The following is a 27229-nucleotide window of genomic DNA, read 5'->3' as shown; positions in this document are numbered from 1 at the left end:
CCATTGGTAGGGAGCTCACGAGAGGCTGAGCAGGCACCGATACTCCCAGCCGGGCCCTTGGTGTGGATGGCACAGGAAAACAGCTGGTTTTAGTTTGGCCGCACACTGACAGTTCTCCATTGTGGCTTTCTGGTGCGTGAGGCTAGAGTGAAGAAAGGGAGAGGGTGGCTGTGGACCACCGAAGCTGAGAAATGATGTCCTGTGTCTACACAACGTGCAATGAGATTAGTGTCTGCAAGAATTCTGCCGTTTGATCTGGCAGTGGCCAAGCCAAACCCACAAGGACGTCCCAGTTGGCTCGCAAAGCAGTAGTTCCTTTCTCTCCTGTTTTTCTTTTATTATGTTTTACAGAAGCTCTATTATAACAGCAACAGATCTCATTTCACCACTTGTATTTCATTTCAGGAGCTTGTAAGCACGTTAGGGCTGAGGTTTTGTAGAATTCCACTATTCGGTTGGGAACTAAGTCCTTCCTTCCTCTCAAAGCACATGGCCTTTTTCTCCGTGGGTACTGGATGGATAGGGATGGACAGAGGGCACCATTCCCAAGCTGGATATTCTATGCAGAAGGAGGTGGGCCATGTTCTTGCAAGACCTACGCTGCAGAGAGTGCACTTCTCCTATGGAGGTGTTTGCAAGATAGTCAGGGGCCACAAAGGTAACAGCCCACAAGTTCTAGCCAAAGAGTAATATTTGACTTACGTAACTTCCCCTTGGACTTGACTTCAAGAGGCATGTGCACTACAGGAAAGCCCATTATGCATAAGCTAAGAGGAGGGACAATTAGAAGAAGCCACTGGGCCAGGGGCCAGGAGATGGGCTAACTCCCTGGCACAACTGGCCTGGGGCTTCGGCGTCTGGAAGGATGCAGGTGCAGGCAGTGGAGCGTTCAGGAGCTGCATTCCCAGCGGGGCTCCTCCAGAGTCGGGGAGCCAGACACAGCTCTGCAGCATCTCTGCTGTGAGCCCCTCCATGGCAGAATCTGTGTCTCCATGAACCCGACCTCTGCCCCTGCCCCTCAAGCTGGGCTAACACAGCCCAGTGCTGGTTCACGGTGTCCAAAATAAAGCAGAGTGAATCACGCCCATGTTCCTTTTTATGGAGCTGCGCCTGACATTCGTAAAGAGCCCATAATGAGGCCGGGCATGGCAGCTCACACTTGTAATCCCAGCATTTTGGGAGGCTGAGGTGGGTGGATCACCTGAGGTAAGGAGTTCGAGACCAGGCTGGACAACACGGTGAAACCCTGTCTCTGCTAAAAATGTGAAAACTAGCCACTCGGGAGGCTGAGGCAGGAGAATCACTTGAACTCGGGAGGCAGAGGTTGCAGTCAGCCGAGATCATGCCATTGCATTCTAGCCTGGGTGACAAGAGCAAAACTCTCTCTCAAAACAAAAACAAAAACAAAAAACAAACCACAGTGAGTCAGCAAAGCCTGCGAATTGGATCCCAGGCAGCCCTTTGTCTGCCCCAAGGCTGCCTCCAACCTCTGGCTGAGATGAGTCTTAGCTCCACTGATAACCTTTCAGCTTTCTTTTCCCCCAGTCCCCTTCAGGAAGCCCGTAGGATTCTTCATAGCAGGACACTGACTCACCACTTACGTTTCAGCTCTTTCAGGTCACTGAGCTTGAGCAGTCCCCTAGGGAACCTCTGACCTGACACGCCACCAGTCAGGCTGAGTTCCAGCAGTAGCACTGAACTGACCCCCCAGAGCACACTGGTTTGGAGATCTAAAAAGTACAATGGGCCACCAGTCACTGATCAGTGCAGCATCCCTGGAAGCCAGGTGTGGGGGTTGGTTTCCTGGGTCAACTTGGCCAGGCTGTAGCACCCAGTGACTTCATCAAACGCTAACTGAGGTGGTACTGGGAAAGCATTTTGCGCAGGTAACAGAAGAGGCCCACCTCCTTCTGCATAGAATATCCAGCTTGGGAATGGTGCCCTCTGTCCATCCCTATCCATCCAGTACCCACGGAGAAAAAGGCCATGTGCTTTGAGAGGAAGGAAGGACTTAGCCCCAAGTAAGTTGAACTTGACTAAAGGAGATTATGTTGGATGATGTGAGTGGGCCTCATCCAATCAGTTGAAGGCCTTAAGAACAAAGCCTGTGGTTTCCAGAGAAGAAATTCTGCCTCAAGACCGTAACACAGAAATCCTGCCTAGTTTCCAGCCTGCCAGCCTCCCCTGCAGATCTCAGACCTGCCCACTCCCACAACTGCATTAGTCAATTCCTTCCAATAAATATCTTAAAATATTAAAATATCCTATAGGTTCTATTTCTCTAGAGAATCCCCACTGATACACCAGGCCAGCACCCAGACACAATGCCAGGAGACACACTGAGCTCTGGGGGAGACGGGCATGAGCTCTGTATCTTTCTCTTCTGCAAAGGGGATTAGTGTCAGCCACTCCTCTCCCTCCCCCGGAACATCCTTGGGGGTGGGGGACGATGACACTTGGTGACTGGTTGACATCTGTACACTGCCAGATGCCTCAAAGCTGAGGCAGCCTCTGCAGCCAGTGTTCCTCCCCTGCCTATTTCAACCCAGCTGCCCTTTTCCTCAAAGGAGGCACGTAGGCCTGGCCTGAAGGCAGATGGGGTCCACCTTGTTCTCTTCATGAACAGCACCCGCCAAACCCACATCGCTGAGAATCCACCAGAGGACCCGGAGGATGAAGAGGATGACATGATGATCTTCACTCAGTATTCACCCACCAAAACACATCACCGATGCTTCAAGAGCTGGAACAGCATTGAAAGTTTATGACGGGAGCAATGAGAATTCTGTGAGCCCTGAGACAGGAAGCTCTTAAAGTTCCCATTGTTTCCTTGAAAGAAAATGTCCAGGCCGGGCGCAGTGGCTCACACCTGTAATCCCAGCAATCTGAGAGGCCGAGGTGGGTGGATCGAGTTCGAGACCAGCCTGGCCAACATGGTGAAACCCCGTCTGTACTAAAAATACAAAATTCAGCCAGGCATGGTGGTGTATGCCTGTAATCACAGCTATTCAGGAAGCTGAGGCAGGGGAGTCGCTTGAACCCGGTGGGTGGAGGTTGCAGTGAGCCAAGATCGTGCCACTTCCCTCCAACCTGGGTAAAAAAGAGCAAAACTCCATCTAAAAGAAAAAGAAAAGAAAAGAAAATGTCCAGTTCCCCTGAAAAAGATTTCCCAGAAAGAGACCCTCAGTGCAGCACCAGCCTTTCACTTGCCTGACAGAATAACCACCCAGGAGCTTTCCCCAGTCTGCTGCGCTGAGGGCCCTGGGGGAAATGCCTGGTGTCTTTCTTTCTTATGGGCTGAAGCCCCTGGTGTCTTTCTTTCTTACGGACTGAAGCCCCTTGCCTGTGGCTCAGGGTTGCCCCAAACTCCCAGCCTGCACCCTGGGGTCACAACATAGGCTGGAAAAGCAGCCCCATGCCTGGCCAGGAGGGAGAGGAGACAGCAGCTACCAAGCGGAATCACAGGCCCACACTAAGGAAAACAGTGTTTGCACTTCTCCCACAAACAGAACGCTTATTTTATTTTAAATTCGGGAATAACACAGTGAGAACAGCAGAAACTTTCATTTCTGGAGCACTGTTCTCACCTCCTCACTCAGTCTCCCTTTGGCGACTTGCTGCATCCAGACTGGCCCCAGGCCAGACTCTCAAACAAGGGCCAGGACATGGCTCACTCTGCCTGTTGTCCATTGGAAATCATCTCAGTGCCCCTTTGTCTGAGGTGTTTCCTTCCTCTCTCTCCCCTTTCCAACATCCCCCACCTCCCTGCAGGTGAATTGCCCACAGGTAGAAATCAGCCTCTGCAGAAGAAAAGCTTTAGAAATATGTCCCAGTCTTAGTGTCTCTGCCGTGATCACGCTGGCGTATATGGGATCATATGACTCCACCCAAAACAGAATTCATTCGGTGTTCCCAGGTTGTGTTCCACCAACTGATCTCCTGCATAAACACTGCTGCATTCTTTAGAACATGATTACCCTGCATTCTTCTGTGTTTCAGAAATATATAGTTAATGATCAGCGAAACACTGTATCAAATGTATAGGATTTGTGGGTAAAAAATATTTAGATGTAATCATTAACTTCTCACAACTTTGGTGCCCTGGACCCATCGCTGCATTTTCTACCCATGTCCTTTCATAACTCCTGGAAGGAATCTCTTGATGAGATCCAAGATGGGCCTGCCTTGAGCTCCACTTAAAGGACCAGTGTGGTGGCAATATTTAGCATCAGAGCCACTGCCCTTTCAGGAAGCTAGATGCACAGACGTGAACTGACTTCTCGGAGTGCAGGAGCGTTCTGGCATCTCCCATCTCCCCATCTGGCACGTCCAGCCTTGCTGTTGACATTCTCTCTAGGACACTGTGACTTGGCACCTTCATTAACACCACACTAGGAATTGACGCAACCGTTTCCAGACTTATAAACTATGACACTTATAATAAACCTTTTTAGCGTTCAAACATGTATGTAACAAAAAGGCCCCATTACAGCTTCAACCGAGTGGAAAATGCTCAGGGTGTGGAGTCAAATGCTCCTGGTTTAAATCCAAATTCTGATTCCATTTAAGTGGTGATTTGAGGTCAGATTGGAAATGCCTGGCCACAGGTTTCTTCATCCATCAAATAGGGTCGAGTGTGCTTCATCAGGGGCTGCTTGGAGGACTGAGGGGCTATTGGATATAAAAGAGCTTTGTACACAGTAAAGTGTCTGAAAATGTGAGCTGTTCTTATGACCGGATGGTAGATTATGCAACATTTAAAAGAAATAATCTGTTCTTGATCCTAAGATTTGATATTCTTTTTCCTGAATACATATAGGGTATTAGATAATAATTAAAATTAATTTTACTTTTCAAAACTACACATAATTCAATGCTTTTTGAGGGCCAGGGACAGTTCTGCATTTGGTAATACATTTTACATGACAGTCGCATGTTCATGACAAACTCAGGGAAGCTAATAATTACGGGAGACACCGGAGCGGGCTTTATGTGTAAGCTAAGAGGAGAAAATAAAACAGCAGGCATTAAGAGAAAGGACCGCAGGGATCGGAGGGTGGGGTGAGGGTGAAGGGCAGATAATGGAGATCCACTAGCAAATTCAAATGGCTTGGACATACACTGCACCGCCTGGCCACTAGCTGACACTCTCCCTTTGTGAAAACATAAGACAACATTATTTTACAGGCAATCAAACCTCAGATGAATTCCACCATATGTGGGCAAGGCTCCCCTCCCACAGAGCCCTTGTGCCTGGGAAATAGAATTGAACACATCTTCAAAGAGAGTTCTTGGTAAATATACTACTGATTTTACAAACTCCATCCTCTACACAAACCACTGGAGAACACATTTTCCCAGCGCTGCCCAACATCACCGTTCAATGGCCTTTCTTTCTTCCTTCTTTTTTTTTTCTTTTGTTAGCCAGAGTCTTGCTCTGTCACCCAGGCTAGAATGCAGTGGCATGATCCCGGCTCACTGCAACCTCTGCCTCTTGGATTCAAGCGATCCTCCTGCCTCAGGCTCCCGAGTAGCTGAGACTACAGACACAGTGGCCTTGTTTTCTAAGTCAATCTTTGGAGAAGCATGACTCACTTCCACTTTGTCTTTCTAAAGGATAGGAAAATGGGAGGTCGGGGAGAGAAAGGGGCGGAAGTCTCCTTACCTTGAGCCATTCACCTGGCTAGGGTTACATTCCATTTTGATGGTGACCCTGGCTGGGGGTTGAGACAGCCAGTCCTGCTGAGGGACGCGTGGGCTCATCTTGGAAGTCTGTCCATAGTCGCTGGAGGAGGACGCGGTCATCTCCGTCTTAGCCAGGTGTGGCGTTCCGTAGGCACACTCAAACAATGACTGGTCCTCACTCACAACTGATAAGGCTTCCTGAATGCCCAAAGAAACACATAATTCAAGACACTCCAACAGACAGTCATGTTTCAAAAAGTTGTTGATTTCAGAGTCCTTTCTAACTGGGACCACATTTTAGATAGTTTTTACCGTCTCCATTTCTACCATTCAGAAGAAAAAAGTAGCTTGTTTTTCTTTCCTCCAGACAGTAAGAGTTAGAAATGCCAGCCTAGAAAAACTTATGCAGGTCTCGAAGCATCCCAGGCTTGACTGCGGCAGGGCAGCAGAATATCCACTTTAATCTCAACTTAAGGAAGTTGAATTTCAAAGGTCTTAGAAGACACCCAATTGCATGTGTCATTATTTGACAAATGCAATCTATAATTCAAGCAGACAGGGTACAGAGCGGTCATGAAGATTAAAAAAAGAAATCTGAAGGCCAACACCTAAGCATCTGGCAAAATTGCCACATTCCCGGGGATTCTGAGGAAGAGGGACTTAGAGGAAGACAGAAGAATCAATGGAGCACCAAAGGGCAACCAACCAAAGATACAAACGTTTCCACTCTAAGTTATTAGCCGAAGTAGAGTTTCAAGTGGTGATTCCATGATGGTGAACATCTGGATGATAAATGAACAAAAAAAAAAAAGCTGTGAAGTATCCAGATGCTTCCAAACACCACGATGTTTAAAATATCTGGATCACTCACAAGCTCTCTTTTCCCCTTACTTTCGATTAATATCTTTGCTCTTTTGCATGATTTGGTGAGAATAAATAGCCATTTGTCATTGCTGGATCAATCATTTTTCACGGTTTTAAGTCAAACAAGTGGTTAGCCAATGGCTATGTTTATATTCTACAGCCAATGAGCAACGGCAAGTTTGGGAAATTTCAACTATTTAAATGTGCCTTCTGCTGCAATCACACAGAGCTGCTGTGATACAATCCCATTTTGGTTCTTAGACCAAAAAAAATCCATATGAATGCTCATTTTTATATTAGTCCTTTGGCATCCTCAGTGTTGACATCAACTAGCGAGAAGCAAAGGCTAGTTGGGCCACACATTTTTATTTAAAAAAAAAAAGAAAAAAATAACTTTGGGGCCAGAGCAGGGGAAGCAGGGGAGTGTGGGCTTTGCAGACCCTTCCAGTCCAAACTTCTCATCTCCAAATGAGAAATCTGAGACCTAGAAAGGTCCAGAGCTAATCTTGAATGAGCTGGCCATCATCAACTAGGGGGTTAGTGACGGAAATGACGTGGGAATTACCACCTGCCTTCTCCTTGCCCCCACAGCCCTATGATGCCCTTTGTGACATTTTTTTTTTCATTTGGGACATGTGTTTAAATTAGCACCCTCCTCCCCTTCTTTGAATTGGCCTTTAAATAAATAAGGTGCTTCCCATCAGTGATCTCATCCTAGAAGCAGCCCTTCTGAGATGGAGAGCTCCCTCCCCATCCAGAAAGATCAGAATCTTTAGGAAACAATCACCCCAACCCCACATCTACTCTGTCGCTCGATCCTCCACCTGCCCCAGGACCAAGTTTTTTCCTTAGCTTCCCAAGTGCACAAACTTCTTTGCTAGACGCACTGCACTGAGGATCAGCAAGGAGAAAGAATCAGAAGAAACTTGAACCTCTGTCTCTTAAAGTGGTGGCCAGCTGTCTGTGCATATGCAAAAGTGCCGTCCTGGACTCCATTAGAACCTGTAGAATTACAGCCCTGTGACACCCTGGGAAAGACGAAGCCTGGTGTTCAAAGAGTAACGCAAAATGTACCAAAAAGTCAGCTATGCCAGACAGAGAACCAGAATCAGGCACGAGGGAAAAAAAATCATCTTGAATAGACGGCAAAATCAAACTTACCAACAATCAAAAATAATACGAGACAGTGTCACAGAGGTTGACAGTACAGAAACGGCATCCTAGATGTTCGGGAACCTGAAATTCATGGCTTTCTCTTCCAGTCACAATTGAGTGGCCAACTCAAGGAGTCTAAACACATAGATGTGGGTTTCAAAGTAAAGTCAGCACCATAGACTTAGCGTAGTCATGCTAATTCAGACAAAAATTAGACCTTCTTAAAAAATTTTTGCAAAACAGATACTCCCTTCCCATGGTGGCACTGGTTAGTGTGTTTTACAGGCTCAGAACAGGAAACAGAGCTGATGGCTGCTGCCTCTCTCCTTCCTGGGCCTGAGCCTCAACCAAGGCTCGCAGGGGAATAACACACTATGTAATGTTAGCTTTGGCTCACCCATGATGAGAAACATGAACGAATGTGTGATTTATATCAGAAATTGGCAAAAACAGGTTATATATATAAGAAACAGGCTACATTTAAAATTACAAACTAAAAAGAAAACAGCTGCAACAACAACAAACAAGCAATAACTTTAAAGTATTAGTATCTCTCCAAGATAAAGTAAGATACTCTTGCAAACAAAGTCAACAGCCACATAATGTAGCGTAAGATTGAATAAGAAAAAAAACCCCAAAATATTAGAACTCAAATGAAGCTTAAGTGTGTGTTTGTAGGGGAAGGAATCCATTCTCACATCTGGCAAAGCATTATTTCAGCACATGGTTTTCTAAAGAAAGAAATCAAAGTTAATTGAGATCGATTTAGGAAGGAAAAAACCCTTAGAAATGCTAGAGATACGGGAAGCATGCCTTCTTTCTTTGCATCTTAAAATTCTTCTCACAGTTAATATTGCACAGAAATGAGAAAGGGAATATAATTCAGAATATTGCAAGCAAACCCTCAGTTGCTTTTGCTCATTAGAAGGGGAAAACTTTGAAAATAAGGAAGCTTCAGGATAAACATTTCAAAAGGGGTGAAATACTGTCCACATTTTGAAAAGACACAGCAACCCAAACTATGCCCCCAAATGATTCTCACTCAACAAAGGCTGTGGAACACCTAGAATGAAGTACAGCTCAGGATAAGGAAACAAATGAATAAAGAAAGCCTCTCTCAGACCCACATTCGGGGAGTAAGAAGCAGCTGAGGGGAGTTTTCACAGACCCACTTCCACAAGAGAGGTCACTAACGTTAAGTGCTATTCTTCGAAAGCAAACCAAGCCACAACCCCGCCACATCTTTGTCCTCCCATTTGACTTGGCTGTTGGCAGGTTTCATCATCCCTTTGGTTAAAGCTTGAATGGACACAGGCTGCTGCATAGGACCCTCCCTGCCTGGCGGCCCTGTGACTTCAAAGGGGAGACAGGATCTAGCAAAGTAGGATTAAAACCAGAAAGAGTGCTGAACGCAGGCTGCTAACCAGGACCACATGAGTTCTTTAACTCCAGCTCTAGGAGAGACTTCCTGGCCTTGACTGACATGTCCCTCCTTCCCTGCAGCCTGGCTCCTCCTCTTTATAGCTAGGAGATCTCACCTACCTACTTACCTGCCTGCCTACCTGCCGGCGGGGGTAGGCTGCTGCCTTAGTTAGCATGTATAGATTGTTATTGCAGAAACTCTGGCCAGCCACAGCGCTTGGGATCTGCTTTGGTGGCTTTGTAACAGAGAATATTTTAAACATCAAAATCTGGCAGATATGTGGCATAATAACAATTTCATATGCCTACTTCTATGTTACCATAAAAAGACCTGAGCTTTAGATTGGTGTTTGCCAATGTGTGGGGTGTTTTTTTTTCTGTAGCTCCAGGAAAGCTGGGATATTCCCATCAGGCAAATGGCAGGCTACCAAGGCCATTTTTAAAGAACTTATGAGAAACACATAACTCTAAGCAAATTACCCCCAAACAAAAGGTACTGCTGTGTTAGTACTATAGTGTTTATTATTTCATTTCAATACAGAATATACCAATAACATATGAGGACCATTCCTTTGGATTTTGGTCATGGGATAAGTTCCAGAAATGAGGGGAGGTCCCACCAGGTTGCATTTCATATTATAACTCTAAAATATGCATTTATTTTCAAGTAACTAGAGTACAAAAAAGGATCCAAAATACTTAGATTAAAACACTAAAAAAGAAAGCTAACAAAGTTGAAAGCACACTGACATTTTCAGCAAAATATTTCAGGAATCCTGAGGCCTTTCTACAACAGATGAATATTTTGCAAGATGCATATTTCTCAACCAAAGTATTAGAAAATAAGGGCCCAAATTGATTCTAATTTGTGATCCCTATAGCTCATAAAAATATTACATTGTTAATACACAGAATCCATCGTACTTAAACTCTTGAAAATCTAGAAGTGGTAAAGTGTTGAAACTGAGAAAATCTTAAAGAATGGTCAACTGAAGTTCACATCTGGAGTAAACAAAGGCATTCAGGGAAATGGTCCTTTCATGGTTTTCAAAAATTAGGAAGATGGCCAGAATTAGACCTCCAGAGAATTGGATTATCAAATCCATCGTCAATGTTTTCAAGTCTTATATGTGATAATTATTTTATAATTATGAAAAACAAATGCAACAACTAAGTGGAATAAGAATTTTATGATCATGATCATGCTTAAAAAAAAAAAAATCTTGGGTGGGGCATGGTGGCTCACTGCTATAATCCAAGCACTTTGAGAGGCCAAGGTGGGTGGATCACGAGGTCAGGAGACTGAGACCATCCTGGCTAACATGGTGAAACCCTGTCTCTACTAAAAATACAAAAAAAAAAAAAAAATTAGCTGGGCGTGGTGGCGGGTGCCTGTAGTCCCAGCTACTCGGGAGGCTGAGGCAGGAGAATTGCTTGAACCGTAGAAGCGGAGGCTGCAGTGAGCCGGGATCACGCCACTGCACTCCAGGCAGGGTGACAGGGTGAGACTCCATCTCAAAAATAAATAAATAAATAAAATAAAAAATAAAACAATGTGAAAGAAGTCCTTGCTGCTATCACAATACAGTGTGGAGATCATTCATTTAGGAAGCCAATATCATCTTAAATCAATAGCCTGCTTTTTCTGTCAGTTTTAATCTCATTTCAATCCAATACAAAACCCTTCCTTAAATTTTCTTGCATATAAACAAGCAGAATTTGGTACATCACTTAACTCCCTATACTGCCATGTATAAGATATCTTTTAACCACTTTCATAAATAGCTTACCCACCAAATAAACCAGGTTACCTTGTTAAGCACTTTGCATGCAATATCCTCTTAAATTCAATTTTGTCGATTATAAGATACACCACTTTTCACATTTTATCAACTCTGAAATACGAAAATGAAAGGCCTACCCTAGGTATTAGGCAGCATTTCTTCTTCTCTGATGGCAGATAAAATAATGGGACATTTTATAACCAATGATGTCTTACATTTTACGAAAAATGATCATTTAATCCTTACAACTGTCCTATAAGGTCAGCTGTGATTCTTGCCCACCCATCAGAAAGTGGGATTATAGAAGTAACATCAACAGTGAGGACGAGGTAGAAACAGCGTTTGTATCTCTGAATGGAATCATTCCCCAAGGTTGTACACTGGCCACTACCTGGGTGTTACTGGAAGGAAGAAGTTGGATTAAGAAAAGTCACATGGTGGAGTGTTTTGGTGCCTGCTCTTGCCATGAGAGATGGAAACATCTAGATAGAGACAGAGAGAGAAAGGCTGGTAGAGGGAAGAGACAGAAGAAGGATGAAGGGATAAATGTCCAGAATCCCTGGATCTAGGATGGAACAAAGGATCTGGACAGTAAATGGAGAGTGTTGGAAATCAGTAAGGACTTCTCTAGGTATACCACTCTCTTCTGCGAGCCTAGAGATGTGTAGCAATGGACACCGCATACAGTTAATTATTTCTTTTGCAATGGTTTAAATCAACAACCCTGTTCTTTTCTTTGATGAATCAGATTATTCAGACACAAAGACATGACCAGGTGTTGGGATGTGTTCACTGCAGGTGGATACCTGCCTTCTCTTAATGAGTACTATGCAGGAAAACTAGGATAGGTAGGAGAACCATTTATAAATATGCTGGAGCCTGTGCCACTTTGGGTGGCCTTTAATGGATGTCTGCAGATCTAAGGATATTGGACAACTATTTATTAGGCTGTCGCAGGCTCTATTGTTTATAGTTTCTCTTTAAGGCAGCACACATACAGTAGGTGCTTCTAAAAGGTCTAGTATCTAATTGTATTTGCAGGAGGAAAAAGCAACACAAACAAAATAGGCAATGCGCTTAGAAAAAGCTCTGCTCTCCCACCATAAGCCCGACGAAGATACGCCAGTGCTTCAGGAGGCTTTATTCTAAATGTGTGCACTTTTGCCATTGTGATGCCACCAGTATCTCATTATGAAAGAATCTTCATCTGACCAGTGTGTCTTTTATTTACAACACAGAAAAAAGCCAAACGTGGGAAGCGAAAGAAGCTTCGCCAAACTGGGGGTGATCAGTTTTGCCCCTTCTTGATATGATTTTCTTTTTTTCTTAATTCTTCAGAGAAGGAAGCATTAACATATTAAATGCAGTATCTAGCTTTGTGTTCACGTTTTTCTAATTTAACACATTGCTATTTTAGTCCTTCAAAAATATAAAAAATTCTTGGATTAACCTCAAAGGAAACATGTATGTAGGCAAATGAAGTCCTTCTAAAGAGAGTATTTCTCCAATATGGTATCACTTCAGTGTCAAACAATTTCAACACTCACAACACTAGTTCAGTGCTAAGAAAATGAGACCCAGAACTAGTGTCCAGATACATTTGCACATACATATATACAAACACACACACATGCATACATATGTACACATATACATGTGTGCGTGCATGCAAATACATACATACACAAATACATATATACATACACACACATATACAGATATGTATATGCATATATAAATGCATATATAAGTGTATAGATATATGCTAATAGATGCCTATACAAATATATGCATATATACAATACATAATGTATATACAAATACATCATACATATGTATACATATTACTAAATACATATTAAGATAATAAGGAGAGATGAAAATCTTTATCCTTATTATCTTTACTAATAGAACGCTTTAGAGGACTTTCAGACATTTTTTATCTTTAATCATATCCACTAGGGCAAATGTTGCCTAAAAGATACAGAGAATCTGGCTTCTTCCCGTTTCACCTCTGCTCCTTCCTCTCTTATCCTACACGGTGCTTTCCTCTACGCTACGCTCAGCACATCCCTTCAGAACAGACTTAGCTGGGGATCCATCCCCTCCATGCCCTTCAGCCGATTTTCCCTGCTCTGGACTCACTGGGTTTCTCAGGGCTCTGAGAAGGCCTGGCTGGTACCAGCAATTCTTTTTGCCCACAGACTTCTCCCCTCGCCTCGCCTTTATTAAAATATAAGCATTTTCAAGGCTGGCTCCTCTGTATGTCTGCTCCTAGAAATAAGATAACTTCTTAACCTCAGATGTTTGTTGGTGTTCATAATAGCCCTAGGACTAAGTTATCAGGTAATATTACAGCCCCATCATAATGCTATAAATGGGGTCCACAAACTTCTATTACATCCAAATGAAGAGACGTGTTTTTGTGAGATGAATGGGTTGTGTAGCCAATGGCCAGGAGTTCCAGGGAGTCTGGGAAATAATTGCCATTGGCAATATGTCTGCAGTCATACTACCAAAGAGGACATTATTGCCGAGTTTCACCTTAAATCCGCATAGGCTTAAATAGAGACTTCTTAGAGCTAAGCAACCTATGAACAGAATAAGACTTACTGGAAAATGAACATTTGCAAAAGAAGGAGGGAGCATTCGATCTGGAAATCAGAAACTCTAGAAATATTGTGAAAGATTGAAGTATTGTAGAAAAATGTTAAAGAAAGAATAGTTATGCCCACATAATGAAAACTAGATTTAAATGAGCCTTGGGAGATTAAGAATTTCAACCAACGTAATTTTAAAACAACCCTTTGTTTTCTCAGTGCCATGCAGAATAAACCCTGAATGCATTTGAAAGGATAATGAACTGGGACTCTTCGCCCTGGCAAATGTCATTTAACTGTTTAACAAACAATGTGCCTGTGATGTTAATAGCTTCTTATTTTCTTCTTTAAAGAATAGCTTTTTCGGCTGGGTGCAGTGGCTCACTCACTCCAGTAATCCCAGCATTTTGGCAGGCCAAGGCAGGTGGATCACCTGAGGTCAGAAGTTGAGAGCAGACTGGCTAACATGATGAAACCCTGTCTCTACTAAAAATACAAAAAGTTAGCTGGGTGTGGTGGTGCACATCTGCAATCTCAGCTACTCAGGCGGCTGAGGCAAGAGAATCGCTTGAACCTGGGACGGGGAGGTTGCAGTGAGCTGACATCGCGCCATGGCACTCCAGCCTGGGCAACAAAACTCCATCTCAAAAAAAAAAAAGAAGAAGAAGAATCACTTTTTCTTCCCAGTAGGCTTCTTTCCTTCTTTGGAGATGAGCAAAAAGTATAAAAACATCTGTGGAAACCTCCTGTTTGTATGTTTTACATGGGTACAAAAAATGCACTCGCTATTCGTTAGGGCTGGTTCTACTCTTGACACTCAAAAACTTTTTATTTCTCTAATCACTGTCATCATATATTACTCACGAATATTCATCAAAACGCTTTTCTTTCTTTTTTATCTAGTTTTAAATAATTCATTTGAGATAAAAAGAACTTTTTCTTTCCTTTTTTTTAATCACTCAGTGGAGGATGAACATGAAGCTATACCAATGGGTAGGAGACCGTCTGGTAGAGCACGGGAGCCAGGGATGGGGATCTGAAGATGGAAGATGTGAGTTTCAAACTGGGCTCTGCCCTTGCTCTGGGAATCACCTGGGTAAATCCTTTAACCCTTTCCTGCCCCAAGTGTGAGCTGAGAGCTTGCCAGAAACGCAGATTCCGAGTCTCCAACCCTGCTGAATCAGAATCCGCTTTGAAACAACTTCCCCAGGTGAGCTGCGTGCCTGCTCACTTCAACTGCTGCAATATCCTTTTTGGACTCTCAATTTCTTCAACTATAAAGGTGGTACTAATGGCAACCAGCTGCCAAGCAGCTCTCTCCCAGGACAGTTAAATGGGCCAAATAAGCTTGTGTGTGTAACAGGTTTCATAAATCTTAATACTGTATTTAAATTATCATCACATGATGGAAAGGTGATGTGACTGACTCCAGACCTCCACATGTGAACCATCAGAATCACCCATCTCTAGTCATACTATTCTAACAAGCCAGATGCAAGGAAAACCACAGTCTCTTGTGTGCGAATTATCACTTATTTTTTGTACGTACTGGATATTCAAACCATGTATCTACCTAACAGACGAAGGGAGATCTAGCATCTTTCATTTCAAGAGCACATCTGCCACTTTCATTTAGCCTTTTTGGTCCCTGGTCCAATTTTTTTGTGGGGTTTCCATTCAAATTCTACATTAGTTTGTTTAATGTCAATCAACCCAAAGCTTTGTGCAGGAAGGAATGAATTTTGGTATGCTCCCCAGCGTGCTGCTGGTATTCTCTACATAACAGGACAATAAATGAATGAATATACCAGGGTCTTGTAACATAATGTCCTTTTTTTTTTTAAACCTAGAATAGCACAAGGCACATAGTTGATAGCCCTCAAACTTCTGAAGAAAAGGGTTTTCTTCTGGGATGTGGAATTCATAATGCTCGTTATGGTAACTTTCCCTAAAACTTGTTGAAGTTTTCATAAACTTCTATGAGGAAGTGCTTTTATGGCAGTCTGGCTAAGAAGTTCACACCATCATTCTGCCCTCCTGATTTTTGAAACGTACAAGCCCAGGTTGAAACTCAGGTGATTCAGGGCTTGAGAAACACGAAGGCCAAGCTAAGGAGTAGCAAAGTTGCTTGCACTGTTTTTGCTATTGGTGCGGTCCTTCTCTGAACACCAGGGGAGGGACGGCGCCTCGTCTCACTCCTCTTCAGAAGGAGCTCCGTGAACACTCGGCAGTTTTATGCTTGGCCCTTTCAAAACACACAAAGGCTAAAAATACAGCGTGCTACGCCTCTGGAATGTGTCTCATCTGTGAATCTCTGACACATGGATTCATTGTTTTCCATAAAATTCCAGGAATTTTATTCATGAGAAAATTCTGGCACAATGGAAAATCCTGGCAAGCACAGATAGGGGCAGCAGATGTCCTGGCCTCCGCCCACAACTGTCTCTGCTTTCAGCTAATTTTCATCAGGTGTCTCTCTCATGCCTTCAAACACTCAATCCAAAATTTCCCATGAGACGGGGGTGGGGGATGGGGGTGTCCAAACAACCTTAAGTTTTTAAATAATTGGTGCGGTCCCCCCGCCCCCAGACAGGTGTGCCATACCAGGTTCAACATGCAAGTGCCAGGATGCAGCATGGGCACTTTAAGAAGGAGCCGCAAGAGCACAGGGCCACTGGCTCAAGATCCAGCTGCCCTTGGAGCTCCACCACTCAGTTCCCCTCGTGTCCCACGTCTCCAAGCTCCTCATCTAAAACGAGGGTCTGGTCTACTGATGTTTTCTAAGGCTCCATTTTGCACCAAAGTGAAATCGATTTTGTTTAACTAGTAACATCCTCTTTCAGCCATAGCCAGCCTGCAGTCTCTACCTCCTCCATCTCTGAGCAGACATGCAGATAAGGTAGAAATCTACCACGTATGGAGTTGCTAAAAACTTTCTATGCATCCCAGTTAGATGCTAACTGCAGGGTCTTCCCCTGCTGCCCCCAGACTTTAATTTTCCTCGATCTTGTGGGTATCTCCTTCTGTGCTAATGGTAATAAGAAGCTAGTCGGCACCCTGAGAGCTAGTGTCATGTTTTTAAGTATGGAAAGGATCTATTCTCTTGCATGGGAATATGGTATCTGTTCTACACATAAAGCACTTCAATAATAATAATGATAAACATGGCAACATGGTAATACCAACCAAAAGTCTTGCAGAAACTGGGGCTCTGGCAGAGAGAGGAGCACGTGAATAAGCCTCCACTATTCACGTGATGGTCCAGGGGCCTCCTTCCTTTGCTTTCTATCCCCGTCCCCAGATAATTGTTGGCATGAGCCACACACCGTATAAGGCAGACATGAACACAGAAGTTTTCTTTTTCTTAGACACTGACTTATGTAGAAGTCTTAAGAGTTCTACATAAGAGTTAAGAAGAGTTAAGTCTTCACCCGCCGTGAGGGTCCAATCCCTGCCAAGGCCTTTCTTCAGCTTGGTAAGTGATGATGTCTGACTCCCTGGGGCTGGGAGGCTAAGCCTGTGCTTTGCAGAAGATTTTCCAGCACATAAATATATCCTGGTTGCTGCATGGAAAGGGGACTAAGCAGCCAGGGCATCAGAGCCCTTTGCTAATGCTATACGCTGAGCTCATGTTTTTCCTGTGATATAGATGGCCACTGGGTAGACCCCGTCCTGGTAACACTTTTCATGCACCAACAAGTTGGTTGCCAGTGAGACTTGATTTTTATGGCTCTGGGAGTGCTGACCTCAAAACCTAACACTTTTGAACTATGAGAGCAATCCCTCTAACAATTTCAAATTACACATACATATATCACACCCACCAGGGCTCTTTTGCCATCTGGCTTGAGCCCCTCTATAAATATGTCCACTCTGAAAGCCACAAGGCTGAGCGAGGTGGCTCAAACCTGTAATCCCAGCACTTTGGGAGGCCGAGGCAAGCGGACAACGAGGTCAGGAGATAGAGACCATCCTGGCTAACATGGTGAAACCCCATCTCTACTAAAAATATAAAAAATTAGCTGGGTGTGGTGGCACGTGCCTGTAGTCCCAGCTACTCAGGAGGCTGAGGCAGGAGTATCGCTTGAACCTGGGAGGCAGAGGTTGCAGTGAGCCAAGATCACGCCACTGCACTCTAGCCTGGGCGACAGAACGAGACTCTGTTTCAAAAACAAAACAAAAGAAAGTCACAAATACTCTTTAAAAGTCTGTAGATTCATATCCAAATCATCAAGGCCTGCAGAACAGCCTGGTGACTTGAAATTTTGATGTGTACAGAGTCTAAACCTCGGTCTTTGCATTGCCTCCTTACTGGACCTCTTTACTTATTAAGATTCTTCCTTGTGGAAGAAGTGAGGTCATGGGTGTCCACATCTATCTTTCCCAGGAAGAAAAGGAAGCTTCAAGATCTGGGAAATGCTATGCACCATTGTGCAGGTTCCAAGCAGCACAGAGTCACCTGTGGGGGGGTAGGTAGGTGAGTAGTGGACATCTGACCACCCGGTGCTGTGCAGGACTACCTCCTTGCAGAGCAGGTGGGGCCTTCCAAGTTGCCCGCTCATCCAACCTGCACAGTAAGCTGTACGGGAGTGTCATGGGGCTATGCCTACTTCAAAGAGCAACTTAGCTAAAGGGAAAGATAATTTGCACTTGCTCTCTTCCACTCCAGCAGACTTGCACTCGTCGCTATTTATTTGTGAACACAGACGCATTTTAGATTGACTTAACAAATAAAAAAAGGTGCAAAGAATAGGGCAGCTGAAAGTCAGGAAACCACTTCTGCCATTGCTGAATCTGAAGCCTTAAGCTCCTGAACTGGAAAACCAGCCGACTGGAGCACTGAGCTCCCTGGGCCCTGTAGAAGAACACACCAGCCAGGTGTGGTGGCTCAAGCCTGTAATCCCAGCACTTTTGGAGGCCAAGATGGGTGGATCATGAGGTCAGGAGTTCAAGACCAGCCTGGCCAACATGGTGAAACCCTGTCTCTACTAAAAACACAAACATTAGCCAGGTGTGGTGGCGCATGCCTGTAATCCCAGCTACTCGGGAGGCTGAGGCTAGAGAATTGCTTGAATCCAGGAGGTGGAAGTTGCAGTGAGCTGAGACTGACCCACTGCCCTCCACCCTGGCTGACAGAGTGAGACTCTGGTTCAAAAAAAAAAAAAAAAAAAAAGAAAATGCACCAAGTAGTGGCCAGACAGGTTCCCATGGGCCCTGACATGTGAGATGTGAGGCAGAATTTTTATTAATGAATCTGATGCTTATTCAGTATTTCTGCAATCACAATGCACTTTCACAGTATTTATTCAAGCAATATTTATCCAGCAAAAATATCCAATATTTATTTATCCAGGATCTCTCAAACGTTCAGTCTAGTTTCACTCACGTCAGTGTCAGTGTCTCCAACCTTCATACTTTGCTTTCAGGCAAGAGTAGACATGTGTTGGTCTGGGAGTCCGAAGGTGGGGGTGGAAGCTGGTGGTGTAGGGAACCAAAAATTGGCCATACTTACTTACTTAAGTATTTTACAGCTCTTTAACAGATTCTCATCTCCTGCTCTCTTCTCCAACTTTGCCGTCTGGTTCTGACACTGTCCTGCCATGATTAGGAGTGAGCTTTTGGGGGTTCCCTCAAACGTACACTCCCAGCTGGTCTCTTTGTCACCTACTCAAGAGCAGTTCATACTGTTGGCCACTCTCCCCTTTTCTAACCCTCTTTTCTTTGGCTTCCATATTGCTGCTGTTCCTCCTATTTGGTTGACAATTCCATCCCCCATCTCTTTATGCCCTCCTTTTTCTCTCCTCATTCTCTAAATGTCAGTTTTCCTCCGTGCACTCTCCCGGGCCACTTCTCTACCAGCGTTTCATTTCTTCCAAGCCATCACTTAGGAGCCGCTCCAGTGGCCTCAGCACTGCCAGGAAGCACAGCACATTTAATTTCAAGGGTGCAACTCCATTGGAGGGATGGCAGGTGCACGTTTAATAACTTGTTAGGTTTTATCCAATTTATTTCCCAAGGCCACATCAGTGTAATTACTGGATGATAATAATCAGCTCAAGAGGGAAGGTTCTAAGACAGAGAATGCAAGATTTCTAAACAGGTCTAAGACAGTTTTCCAACGTAAGATTTACTATGTAAGAGTTTTGAAGGCAGTGCCTGATTCCCTGCCTGTATCCTCCAGAACAATCCGAGGGCATGGCTGCCATTACAGTTTACTTCGGGGGATGATTTTATGGTACGTCTTCACAGACAACATGGCAAACATCTTTGCTTCTGCTACACTGACAACCTGAAGTTAAAACTTCTGTGCCTATGTAGCCATTTTAATCACCCCCTGAACTGGTTATTCCATAGTCCAGGGGTGTGGGACTGAGTCAGATGGGCTAGAGATACCTTTATTCAGAGGATTTAGCAGTTTGCCTCAGAGAAAGGCCATTTCTAGTCTCCACTAGGATCACACATATCTTCCAGGACTAAGAATATTCTCTCACTCATAAGTTCAACAAATATGTACTGAACACCTTTCTACCCTAGAAACTTGTCTAGCTGCTTCTAGGTTACATCCATGACCCCAAACCACAAAGACACCTATCTGCATAAGGCTTATATTCTAGCACTACAAGCCATCGATAGTTTTTGAAAATCACTTAATCAACCAATAATTGATAGGGTAAATTTGTAACCTTGTTTTTCAAGCCTGATATCAGGATTAGAAGGTGGCAAGTGATAAAAGTGTGAAGAAACGGAAGGCAGAACTAGAGACTCAGGAAAAGAGCTGCTGCTTTTAATTTAGAGTGGTCAGGGTGGTCCTGAGAAAACGCGAAGGAGGAGAGGGTGTGAGCCCCCATGCATTCATGAAGAATAGGCCTTCCAGCCTTGGCAACAGCTAGAACAAGGCCAAAGTGGACTGGGGGGCTGAACGTGGAACGAAGGGAACAAGAACAGCCAGGGAGGAGGGGTTACTGGAAAGGAGAGAGAGAAAGAACCAGGAGGTGAACCAGGAAAGGCTGGGGGTGGTAGAGCCTTGCAGGCCATTGCAGGAACCTGGGTGTTGACTCAGAGAGAAGTGGAGTCTCTCTAGCCGTCTTGGCTAACAGCCCGGGAATTGTCTTCTGTGTTGCACTAATATTTTCCATCTCATAAGGGTTCTGCAAAGAAAATTCTTTCTATCTTTAAAGTTTTATTATTTTCAAAACTAAATGCGATCAGAATGCATATATTGCACATGCCATGTGTACACCAAAAGCCACACCTAATAAAATGTTACAGCCATCCTTTGTCCTACATGCAACGGGAACTTCCATTCATCATCACATGCAGAAACTCTGGGAACTGAGAATCGGTGCTTTTCATTCAGAGAGTCTGTAAGGGGTCATTGGCCATTTTAAAAGGCTTTCACTCAACACAGGAAATACCTCACTGAGGCTCCCGCCCATCCATCCTCTAATAGGGCAGCCTTTAGGGAAACTGACTTGTGGCAACTGAAAGGAATAACGGCACCAAAGTATTCCCCTGCCCTGAAATCTCTGTTTACCTGTGGACTGGTGATGGCAGTAGATTTTAACAAGCTCTGGATGGCAAATGGCAGACAATGGTGTCACTTCCTTTCTGCTTAGGAAGGAGGCATTTGGAAAAACTGTTCACTGCTGTGTTTGCCTATGGAGAACCTGGATTCCCAGAGCTCTATGTGGTAAAACAGGTCTCCGTATTGATAAACAGAGGATCCTCTTTTGCAGCTGAATTTTCCTCAAGGCAGCAGCGTGAGCCTTATTACTGCCTTAAAACCCAATTTCAATATTCAATACATAGTCTGTGTATTCATTTGCTAGGGTTGCCAAGACAATGTACCACAGACTGAGGGGCTTAAGCAACACACATTTATCCTCTCGTAGTTCTGGAGGCTGGAAGTCAGACAGCAAGGTAGTAGCAGGGTTGACTCCTCCTGAGGACTCCCTCCTTAGCTTGTGGATGGTCATCTTCCCCCTCTCTCTTCATATCATCCTTCCTCTACGCATGCCTGTTTCTGAGTCCAAATTACCTCTTCTTATGACATCAGTCCCACTGAATTAAGGACCACCCTAAGGACCTCATTTTAATTGGATTACCTCTGTAAAGGCCTTACCTCCAAATAAGGTCCCATTCTGAGGTCCTGGGGGTTAGGACTTCAACATAACTAGGAGAGCATTATTCAGCCCATACCATCCCCCAGGAAGGCAGAGAATGTGTCCTTTTTCTTCATTGCTATATCTCCCTGCCTAGCACAGTGCCAGGTACCACACTATGCTCTGTAGGTCAGTGATTCTCCTAAGCTTTGCAGGTCAGTCATTCTCAAAGTGTGGTCCAGGAACGCCCTGGGGTTCCCAGACCCCTCCAGGGGCAGGCACAAGCAGATCTGAGAATCCAGCTGCCTCCAGTTAGCCCAGACATTAAACAGACTGCAAAAAATGCAAAACAATGCCACTTCTCATTAACATTATTTTTGGAAAATAGAGTTACTTTTCACAAAAATATCTCATTTGTGTTAACATGCAATGAGTTTATTTATTTATTTTTATTTTTTGAGATGAAGTTTCACTCTTGTCTCCCAGGCTGCAATGCAATGGCATGATCTCGGCTCACTGCAACCTCCGCCTCCTGGGTTCAAATGATTCTCCTGCCTCAGCCTCCTGGATAGCTGGGATTGCAGCTAATTATTAACCATGCCTGGCTAATTTTTTCTTTTTTCTTTCTTTCTTTTTTTTTTTTTTTTTTTTTTTTTGAGATGGAGTCTTGCTCTGTCGCCCAGGCTGGAGTACAGTGACGTGATCTCAGCTCACAGCAAGCTCTGCCTCCTGGGTTCATGCTATTCTCCTGCCTCAACCTCCCAAGTAGCTGAGACTATAGGTGCCCACCACTACACCTGGCTAATTTTTTTGTATTTTTAGTAGAGACGGGGTTTCACCATATTGGCCAGGCTGGTCTCAAACTCCTGACCTCAGGTGATCTGCCTGCTTCGGCCTCCCAAAGTGCTGGGATTACAGGCATGAGCCACCGCACCTGGCCTTATTATTGTTATTTTTAAATGAATTTGTAAGTAAATGTTTCAAAATTTCTGTTTTTATTTCTACCAATAGACATAATGCATATAAACACTTTTTTTTTTTTTTTTGAATCCTCAACCAATTTTAAGAATGTAAAAGGGTCCTGAAACAAAAAGATTGAGAATCACTGCTGCCGAGGATTTAAGCGTGGCTAGGACACAGTCTGTACTTACTGAAGTAACCCACGGTCTGATAGTAATAAGACACTTTATGAAGAACACATTTTTAGTAGCCGTCATAGAAAAGGAAGCTTGTTAGCCATTCCCTCAAGTTGACAACAGAGAGTCCTTAGTATAATAATTTTTTAAAGCCAATATTGAGCCTTCCAAGACTGCACATGGTGATACGTTAAATTTGGAATTTATGCAACTTTAAAAACTGAGAGTTGGGGGTTGGCATTTTTATGCATCCTAACTGATGAGTGCTGCCCCAGGGCTCTCTAACACTGCACGCAGTCTACTAAAGCAGCAGGTTGCCCATCATCACCCCCACCCATCAGCTGTACAGCACACATCTGCTTCTAGATGCACCTTCTTGCAAGTAGCCTGTCTTATGGCAAAATCGGGGGGCAGGCCTGTAAAGGGGACCAGGGAATGAGCAGCAACCGCAGACCACCAACCTGTTGCCAAGCTAACTGTGCTTTTCTGGATCACAGGCAGCTGGAGACACTGGTGCCTGGGGCTGAGGGGCTACAGAGCCTGGGCACAGACTCCCTGCCTATCTCCCAGTGTGTCCATCTTGGTACATCTGGTACATCTCTGGATTGACAAGTGACACTCCCCAGTTAAAGTTAAGGGCCACTCGTTTTAAACATAAACAGATTATTTTAATTTTTAAACGTGTATCCTACACTCGGACACTGATAGTTCCTCCCTGTTTACCTGCTTGCTGGGAGCTGTGCGGGGGTGTCTTGTTTTTTTATAAAACAGATTCTCAAAGGCATTTAATACAAAGAGCAAGTGGCTGGGCATCCACCACGTGCAGAGCAGGAGCCTGGTGGTGGTGCAGGCTCATTCTCCATGTGGATGACTCTAGGAATAACTCTAACAGAAGGGAAGAAATACACTGGGAGAAAGGAACGGGAGATTCGTCAGGGCTGGGGGAATACAGGCTCCATGAGGGCAGCGACTTCTTTCCTTTTTTCTTTCTCAGAACCTGTAAGTGTCCACATATCACGCACATGCAGTGTGTATTTGTTGTGTGAGTTCCTAGTATGGAGGTGCCAAGGGTCATGCTAAGTGCGTTGACCGGATGACAGAAGAAGGAAGGAGGGATTGAAGGAATTGGTGTGCAATAGCCTGAGCCTTGAAGAAGGGGGTGTACTGGGTAAATCGAAACGGTGGGCAGCATTTCCAGATGGAGAACCTGTGAGGAAAAGCACAGAAGTGGGGCCTCCCCTTGTGAGCTGGGGAGGGCCCAGGGTGTGTGTGCTGGTTGTGGGGAAGCTAAAGCTGAGGAAATTCAGATTGGATCCATAGCCTGGTTTTGGTTTTCACAGGCCTGGGATGCCCCGTCCAGAGTTTGACTTTCATTCTGCACATAATCCAGGCTTCGTATTCCCATTTCCCATATCCTCTCACTCCTTTTTCACACACCCTTTTTAATCTATGATGCTACCGGGGTCATGGATTAATAAGTCCTGTCCTCTAAGAAGCAAGAGTGCATCAAAGCAGGATTTTCTCCACTGATTCCAAGGTAGTGATTCAGAAATGGTAAAAACTCCGAACATTAGGATGAGAATTGGGGGTGGGTTCATGTTTTTTTCTAGGAAATAATTCAGAATTTATTAAGAATTCCCAGGCCGGGCGCAGTGGCTCAAAGCCTGTAATCCCAGCACTTTGGGAGGCCGAGACGGGCGGATCACGAGGTCAGGAGATCGAGACCATCCTGGGTAACACAGTGAAACCCCGTCTCTACTAAAAATACAAAAAAAACTTAGCCGGGCGAGGTGGCAGGCGCCTGTAGTCCCAGCTACTCGGGAGGCTGAGGCGGGAGAATGGCGTGAACCCGGGAGGCGGAGCTTGCAGTGAGCTGAGATCCGGCCACTGCACTCCAGCCTGGGTGACAGAGTGAGACTCCGTCTCAAAAAAAAAAAAAAAAAAAAAAAAAGAATTCCCTTGGCAAACCAAATTAAATATTAATTAAACAACTATTTGTTAATATGTTACTATTGATTCTTAGAAAAGTGCAATTATGTGTAACTGAACTTTTTGTTTTCTTGTGGTTGAACCCTGAATTACCATGTCTTCTGGTTTCTGTGTTTTTTTCCTGTGGAATAGATCGTATTTCTTACTGCCAAAGCCCAGAAATAATAGCCTCACACATCTATCCATAGTCCCAAAGGCTTTTCTGCCTAGTACCCAGAGAGCAACAGCAGTGCTTCAAACTATTTGTGGACAAGAAGTCCTAAAACATCAGAGACACTGTGGAAAGCAATTTCATTTCATTAATACAAATCATAATTGTCTGCATTTATTTTACTATCTAAATTCCAACTGCTAATCTATCACATCGACGAACTCTTCGAAGTTGCCTTTATTCTGCAGGATATGTTCATTTTTTGATAATACTTTTTTTTTAAATATACTTTAAGTTCTGGGATACATGTGCAGAACATGCAGGTTTGTTACATAGTTATACACATGCCATGGTAGTTTGCTGCACCCATCAACCTAATCATCTACATTAGGTATTTCTCCTTATGCTATCCCTCCCCTAGCCCCCCACCTGCTGACAGGCCCTGGTGTGTGATGTTCCCCTCCCTGTGTCCATGTGTTCTCACTGATCACTCCCACTTACGAGTGAGAACATGTGGTGTTTGGTTTTCTGTTCTTGTGTTGGTTTGCTGAGAATGATGGTTTCCAGCATCATCCATGTCCCTGCAAAGGACATGAACTCATCCTTTTTTATGGCTGCATAATATTCCATGGTGTATATGTGCCACATTTTCTTTATCCAGTCTATTGTTGATGAGCATTTGGGTTGGCTCTGGGTTCATGTTTTAAAATCTCAATTTGCTCCCTAGTCCTAAGGATGATCTTCTCCACCTCCAAGGAATGCAAGCCCCAGTGCAACATGGAATCTTCAGCTGTAAGAGGCTAGACTCTAAATATTTGTCCTGTTTTTGCTTGTGGGATGTTACAAGTGTACCCTGCTGTCTGCAAGTGTGTTTCTGAAGTGTTCTATGTAACAGGTTTTTGTTAGTTGAACTGTACTTTAAATGTACTTGTCAAGTTCCCCATGAAAGAGATGCGCACAGAGACCTTTTGAAAAATTAAGCATCCCAAGAGAAAAGCCGATCTGAAAAGACTACATATTATATGATTCCAATTATATGACATTCTGGAAGAGGCAAGACTACAGAGATACTGAAAGATCAGTGTTTGCCAAAGATTAGAGGGAGGGAGGGGTAAACAGGTGGAGGACTGACGGTTTTTAGGGCAGTGAAACTATTCCGTTTGATCCTATAATGTTGGATACAAGTAAATATACATTTGTCCAAACCCACAGAATGTCCAGCACCACAAATGAACTCTAATGTAAACTACGGGCACTGGGTGATAATGACCTGTCAATGTAGGTTCATCAACAGTAGCAAATGCTCTCTGATGGGGGATGCTGATAATGTGGGCAAGGCTATGCAAGTGTAGGCGCAGCAGGCATACGGAAATCACTGTATCTTCCTCTCGGGTTTGCTGTGTACTAAAATTGCTCTGAGAAATAAAGTCTATTTTTTAAAAAATGAAGTATTCCAATGAATTTATAAGTTTTACCACACATGCAATGACAGTCCTAACCACTTTACTTTGGTTGTCCAATACTGAATATGTCACTGTGAATATCTCATCCTCCTTGATCCTATCCCCATCAAAACTAGAGAGTGAAATAAGGAGATAAGATGGCCCTCCCTGACCGCCTTGTGTCTTTCAGAGGAGGTGCCTGGGCTGGAATGGGAAGGAGCTAAGGACTCCTGTGGGGTTCTGATGCTGGATATGAAACAATCTGCAACTAGCACGGTGTTGGAGAGGTGAGTGCTAGACTTTGTATGTCTGGGGACTAGTGATACATGCTCGTTATTATTTATATAATTTTAAAGCTACGTTTAAATTTGTCCCCAATACTAGAGACTTTAATTCTATGTTGAAATAATACATAACAGGATGCAAATAGTTACATTCTTGTCTTGTTGGTGTCCATATATCAACATTCTTGTATGAGTGAAACTAGAACCCTGAAGAAAATCCAATCACTACAATAATGGCCCATACATTAAACTAGTTTAGGCTGTCTGATGGTCTGGGGTGTGTGTGTGTGTGTGTGTGTGTGTGTGTGTGTGAGATATAGATACGTATGATACATATGTATGATATATATATGATTTATATATATAAATCATCTCATCTTGCTCAAAACAATATCACCCTTATTTAGGTAGGCACACTGGAATATGATTTTAATTAATTGAAAAGTACAGTTTGTTTTACATTTGAAAGAGTGGTTTAATTCCTACACAGTGTACTAAGATGGCCTCTCGTGGGCTCATGATCCTGGAAGATGTACTCGCAAAGTGAGGGGGGTCTATGTTGGAAGCAAAAATAAAAGGAATTTAAAGAATGACAGGTCTGGGAAATTATTCTTA

At 43.9% G+C, this 27229-nt stretch overlaps 1 protein-coding gene across 14 annotated transcripts in view; it reads right to left on the bottom strand.

Annotated features, from left to right (window-relative positions):
* The window catches only part of ERG (ETS transcription factor ERG), a 281329-nt gene that overhangs the window by 58545 nt on the left and 195555 nt on the right, over positions 1 to 27229 (bottom strand). For 12 of the 14 annotated variants that reach the window (XM_005548686.5, XM_074034013.1, XM_074034016.1 and 9 more), the window contains one exon: positions 5666 to 5883. In XM_005548686.5, the coding sequence (XP_005548743.1) occupies positions 5666 to 5883 (218 nt within the window). The remainder of the gene's footprint in view (positions 1 to 5665; positions 5884 to 27229) is intronic. The other 2 variants (XM_065541372.2, XM_074034015.1) reach the window with 1 other exon arrangement.

Source organism: Macaca fascicularis, chromosome 3, assembly GCF_037993035.2.
Source record: "Macaca fascicularis isolate 582-1 chromosome 3, T2T-MFA8v1.1".
NCBI lineage: Eukaryota > Metazoa > Chordata > Mammalia > Primates > Cercopithecidae > Macaca > Macaca fascicularis.
Note: the sequence above shows the minus strand (reverse complement) of the source record. Positions and strands in the feature narration are given on the sequence as shown.